General features: G+C 48.0%; 1 protein-coding gene across 1 annotated transcript; it reads right to left on the bottom strand.

The window, feature by feature from the left end:
• Window positions 1-5,163: 5,163 nt before the first annotated feature.
• Window positions 5,164-5,538, bottom strand: LOC116459061 (large ribosomal subunit protein eL31-like). The gene has a single exon (XM_032753926.1). The coding sequence runs from the start codon at window positions 5,536-5,538 to the stop codon at window positions 5,164-5,166; it is 375 nt and encodes a 124-aa protein (XP_032609817.1).
• Between the last annotated feature and the right edge of the window lie 639 nt (window positions 5,539-6,177).

The following is a 6,177-nucleotide window of genomic DNA, read 5'->3' as shown; positions in this document are numbered from 1 at the left end:
AGACAGAGTCTCGCTCTCTCGCCCAGGCTGGAGTGCAGTGGCGCCATCTTAGCTTGTTGCAATCTCCGCCTCCTGGGTTCAAGCTATTCTTGTGCCCCAGCCTTCTGAGTCGCTGGAATTACAGGCGCGCACCACCATCCTCAACTAATTTTTGTAATTTTAGTAGAGACGGGGTTTCACCATGTTGGCCAGGCCGGTCTTGAACTCCTGGCCTCAAGCGATCCACCTGCCTCGGCCTCCCAAAGTGCTGAGATTACAGACGTGAGCCACTAAGCCGGGCCCAGCTCTGTTATTTTCTCACCGGGTACTGCCAGTATGAAGAACCAGAGATGGCAACTGCCTGGGTGAGAGGTCTGACCAGATGGGAAGGAGCTGAAGAGATTCTTCAGGCTCTGCTGGGAAGCTTTCAGCCAGACAGGTCCCTTCCCTGCAGTCACCCTCACCCGCAACTTAAAGAATGGGAAATTCTCCTGGGCTTGTACACATGGGCCCGTCAGGCCAGGCTGCTGGCCCTGGAGACTTTGTGAGGGGCTAAGCCTGCCCTGGTGAGGAGGCCAAGGCGGCTGTGAGCCTGGGCTTTCCCTGCCCTTCCTTAACAAAGACCATCACCCTCCCACCCTCACAGTAAGGAGGTCAACACACAATTGTGCAGCAGCAAGCAGAGTGGAAATGCTTCTGCCTGACTCAGTCTACCTCCAGCTGAGTGCCCTCAACTCTTCTACTCAGACTTTCCTTTTCAACCCACCAACGCTTCGTCCTTCCGTAGTGTGCTCAGTAATGGATGTTGAGTGACTGAGAAAGTCCTAACTTGCAATGAGCTCCATTCACTGATAGATCTTGACATTTCATGATGACAGTTTTTTTTTTTTTGAGACAGGGTCTCACTCTGTCACCCAGGTTGGAGTGCAGTGACACGATCTTGGCTCACTGCAACCTCCACCTCCCAGGCTCAAGTGATACTCCCACCTCAGCCTCCCAAGTAGCTGGGACCACAGGCACCTACCACCATGGCCAGCTAATTTTTGTATTTTTCGTAGAGACAAAGTTTTGCCATGTTGCCCAGGCTAGTCTCAAACTCCTGAGCTCAAGCAATCCACCCACCTCGGCCTCCCAAAGTGCTGGGATTACAGGTGTAAGCTACCTTTTTTTTTCTTAAAAAAAAAAAAAATCTTTTGCTGGGCATGGTGGCTCACGCCTATAATCCCAGCACTTTGGGAGGCCGAGGCGGGTGAATCACTTGAAGTCGGGAGTTCGAGACCAGCCTGGCCAACATGGTGGAACCTCATCTCTACTAAAAATACAAAAATTAGCCAGGCTTGGTGGCTCAAGCCCGTAATCCTAGCTACTCGGGAGGCTGAGGCAGGGGAACCATTTGAACCCGGGAGGCGGAGGTTGCAGTGAGCCGAAATCGCGCCACTGCACTCCAGCCTGTGTGACAGTGCGAGACTCCTTCTCAAAAAAAAAAAAAAGAAAAAAGTTATCTTTTTTTTGAGACAGGGTCTTGAACTCCTGGGCTCAGTGATTGTCCTGCCTCAGCCTCCCAAGCATCTGGGATTACAGGCAAATGCCAGCACACCTGGCCCTTTCTTTTTTTAAACAGGTGTCTGATTTCCCACCTGCATTTCTTCCACAGCCCAGAGAGGTAGGACGTCATCTCTTCAGTTTTCTATCTACTCACAAGTTTGATCTTTAACCTCTCAAGAACAATAAGCCAGAGAAACAGAGATAAGCGTTGAGTTGGGATTCAAGTTTACTTCAGCTGTTGCTGCCTGAGCCACACATCCTAGGGCTCCTTCTTAAGTAGTTCCTTGCAACTTAAAGTGTATCCAAAAGTGATACTCCCTTCTTTTTTTTTGAGACTGAGTCTCGCTCTGTTGCCCAGGCTGGAGTGCAGTGGTGTGATCTCAGCTCACTGCAACCTCCGCCTCCTGGGTTCAAGCGATTCTCATGCCTCAGCCTCTCGAGTAGCTGGGATTACAGGCGCCCACCACCACACTCTGCTAATTTTGTATTTTTAGTAGAGATGGGGTTTTACCGTGTTGGCCAGGCTGGTCTCCAACTCCTGACCTTAGGTAATCCGCCCGCCTCATCCTCCCAAAGTGTTGGGATCACAGGCATGAGCCGCTGTGCCCACCTCCTTTTTTTAATTTTGAAAATTTCAAGCTTTCAGAAAAGTTACAAGAAATAGTACAATGAACACTTGTATGAACACATCACCTAGATTCATTTGTTGCTAGCATTTTGCCCATTTGCGTTATCTCTCCTCCTCTGTTTGTACACACACACACACACATACACACAAACATTTTTTAAAAATTATTTTAATTTTTGGCCGGGTGTGGTGGCTCATGGCTATAATTCCAACACTTTGGGAGCCCGAGGTAGGCAGATCACTTGAGGCCAGGAGTTCGAGACCAGCCTGGGCAGCCTGGGCAAAACCCCGTCTCTATAAAAAATACAGAAAGTAGCAGGGCATGGTGGTATGTGCCTGTGGTCCCGCTACTCAGGAGGCTGAGGTGGGAGGATCACTTGAGCCAGGGAGATTGAAATTGCAGTGAGCCAAAATCTCACCACTGTGCTCCAGCCTGGGCAACAGAGTGAGATCCTGTCTCAAAAAAATTATTCTGGCCAGCCACGATGGCTCACACCTATAATCCCAGCACTTTGGGAGGCCAAGGCAGGTGGATCACTTGAGGTCAGGAGTTCAAGACCAGCCTGACCAACATGGTGAAACCCCGTCTGTACTAAAAATACAAATTGAGCCAGGCGTGGTGGTGCGCGCCTATAATCCCAGCTACTCGGGAGGCTGAGGCAGGAGAATTGCTTGAACCCAGGAGGCGGAGTTTGCAGTGAGCCAAGAACACACCACTGCACTCCAGCCTGGGCGACAGAGTGAGACTTCCTCTCAAAAAAAAAAAAAAATTATTTCAATGTTTGCTAAATATTTTGAAAGTTAGTTGCAGGCATCATATTTCTAATATTACTTCACCATGTATCCCCTAAGAATGAGGACATTCTATACAATCACAGTATATTATCATGCTTGAGAAATTTAACATTAGGCTAAGCACAGTGGCTCATGCCTGTAATCCCAGCACTGTGGGAGGCTGAGGCAGGTGGATCACTTGAACCCAGGAGTTTGAGACCAGCCTGGGCAATATGGCGAAATTCTGTCTCTACAAAATTTACAAAAAATTAGCCAGACATGGTGACGCACACCTGTGGTCCCAGCTACTCAGAGGCTGAGGTGGAAAGATTGCTTGAGCCCAGGAAGTTGAGGCTGCAGTGAGCCATGATCATGCCACTGCACTCCAGCCTGGGTGACAGAGCAAGACACTGTTTCAAAAAAAAAAAAAGAAAGAAATTTAACATTAATACTATATTGTGATATATATTCCATATTCAATTTTCCCAATTGGCCCAATTATGTACTTGACTAGCTTTTTTTTTTTTTTGAGATGGAGTCTTGCTCTGTCGCCCAGGCTAGAGTGCAGTGGTGCGATCTTGGCTCACTGCAATCTCTGTCTCCTGGTTTCAAGCAATTCTCCTGCCTTAGCCTCCCGATTACAGGCGCCTGTCACCATGCCCGGCTAATTTTTGTATTTTTAGTAGAGATGGGGTTTCACCGTGTTGGCCAGGCTGGTCTCGAACTCATGACCTCAGGTGATCCACCCACCTCGGCTGCCTGAAGTGCTGGGATTACAGACATGAGCCACCGTGCCTGCCCTTGAATAGCTTTTTGAACAGATTGCATTTAGCGGTTCAGACCCTTTGGTCTCTTTTAATCTAGAGCAGTTTTTCAGACCATTTTGATCTTTTCTGACATGGATATTTTTGAAAAGTCCAAGCCAATTGTGTTAAAACTATAATTGCTTTATGCTATTTGAATTGTACACGTGATCTTGGTCCTAGAGATGTAAATTTTATCTATGCTGCCACCAGGTGGCGCACTTGGTAGGTCCTGTTCCTCAAAAACCCTTGTGAAATGGCAACTTGAGGCAAGCAAACTTGTTTCGTCTCCATCAACTAAGGCTGTTATTTGGTAAAGCATATGATGTTGGCAGTGACCATATATTTATAAAGGCACGTGGTGTCTCTTCCATAACCTGGGGATCTTGCTAATTAGGATTATAGTTTGGTAGACCTGTAATGGGTCCCAAGATTCTACCTTTTTTTTTTTGAGACAGGGTCTCACTCTGCCACCCAGGCTGGAGTGCTGTGGCGTGATCACGGCTGACTGCAGCCTCAAACTCCTGCGCTCAAGCGATCCTCCCACCTCAGCCTCCCAAAGTGCTGGTATTACAGGCATGAGCCATTGTCCTGGCCAAGGTTCTGCATTTCTAACAATGGCCAAGTGATTGTGATGCTGCTGATTTGAAGACCATGCTTTGAGTAGCAAGGGTTTAGAACAAACCTATGAAGAACTATAATCTATTTACAATTAGTGGCTTCTATTCTTGAATTCTTGAGACAAAGTCTCACTCTGTTGCCCAGGCTGGAGTGCAGTGGAGCCATTACGGCTCACTGCAGCCTTGACCCCTGAGGCTCCGGTGATCCTCCTGCTTCAGCCTCCTGATGAGTAGCTGGGACCACAAGCATGCACCACTACGCCTGGCTAATTTAAAACATTTTTTTAAAGACAGGATCTCTGTATATTCCCCAGGCTGGTCTCGAACTCCTGGGCTCAAGGGATCCTCCCATCTTGACCTCCCAAAGTGCCTCGACCTCCCAAAGCGCTGGGATTACAGGCATGAGCCATCATGCCTGGCCACTATTTTATATATATATATAAACAATTTTGGCCCCCACAGTGGCTCATGCCTGTAATCCCAGCGCTTTGGGAGGTCAAGGCGGACAGATCACTTGAGGTCAGGAGTTTGAGGCCAGCCTGGCCAACGTGGCGAAACCCCATCTGTACTAAAAATACCAAAATTAGCTGGGCATGGTGGTGCATGCCTGTAGTCCCAGCTACCAGGGAGGCTGAGGTAGGAGAATTGCTTGAACCCGGGAAGTGGGGGCTGCAGTGAGCCGAAATCATGCCACTGTGGTCCAGCCTGGGCGACAGAGGAAGATTCCATCTCAGAAAAAAACAAAAAAACAAAAAAACAAAAAAAAACCGAAAACAATTTTATAACTTTATTTGGTATATTTGATGATTAGCAGTTAGTTCTCATTCACACCAACTGTAGATTTTTTTAAAGTGGTAACAGGTACGCAGGCAACCGAAGTATAGAGCTTGTTTGGTAAATCTTTCTGTTCATTACATTTTCTGGACAACCGAACATGGATGCAGTATGAGACTTTCCTTATTCCTTTGGCCCAGACAGCTTTGTTGAGCCTGGTATCAAAGTGTGCATCTGAAGTTCCCATCTCCTTCATGGCAAGTTTCCGGAGCTCTTTGAGTGCCTGAGTGGCACGCTTCTTGAAGCCCACTCCATGAATGCATTTGTGAATGTCGATGGGGTATTCTTGGGTCACCATCTCGTTGATAGCAGAATGGCCCTTCTTCTTCTCATCACCCTTCTTTGCAGGAGCCATTCTGCCGGGCCCAAGTTGGAAAGGAAACTGGCCACTATTCTTATATCATAATCAGTAGTAAAGCTGATGTCATCTTCCACTACTTCCCCTCTTCCTCCCTCTACTCCAGCCCCTTGGGCTTGCTTCTTTCCCAGAGGGCCTCGACCCTAGCTTTCCCTCTGCCTCGCATGCCATTCCCCCAGATATCCTTCTGCTTGACTAATTTCCTTGTCTCCTGCAGGTTCTTAGCTCAAATCTTTCTTTTTTGTTTGTTTTTTTGTTTTTGAAACAGGGTCTTGCTCTGTCGCCCAGGCTGGCATACAGTGGCTTGATCATGGCTCACTATAGCCTCAACCCCCTGGGCTCATTTGATCCTCCCAAGCCTCCATAGTAGCTGGGACTACAGGCATGCATCACCATGCCCAGCTAATTTTTGTAATTTTTGTAGAGACGGGGTTCCGCCATGTTGCCCAGGCTGATTTCGAACTCCTGAGCTTAAGCGATCCGCCCACCTTGGCCTCTCAAAATGAAACTTCACTTTCTTGATGAGGCTCACCCAGACCTTGTTATTAAACGCTGCTGCCTCCCCCACCCCCTCACACCCTCCCTTAACTTGCTTGATTCTTTGTTTCCTCCAGCCTTCTCCACCTTCTCACATAT

The sequence above is a fragment of the Hylobates moloch genome, unplaced genomic scaffold, assembly GCF_009828535.3.
Source record: "Hylobates moloch isolate HMO894 unplaced genomic scaffold, HMol_V3 SCAFFOLD_19, whole genome shotgun sequence".
NCBI classification, from domain to species: domain Eukaryota; kingdom Metazoa; phylum Chordata; class Mammalia; order Primates; family Hylobatidae; genus Hylobates; species Hylobates moloch.
This window is presented reverse-complemented; position numbering and strand designations above follow the sequence as displayed.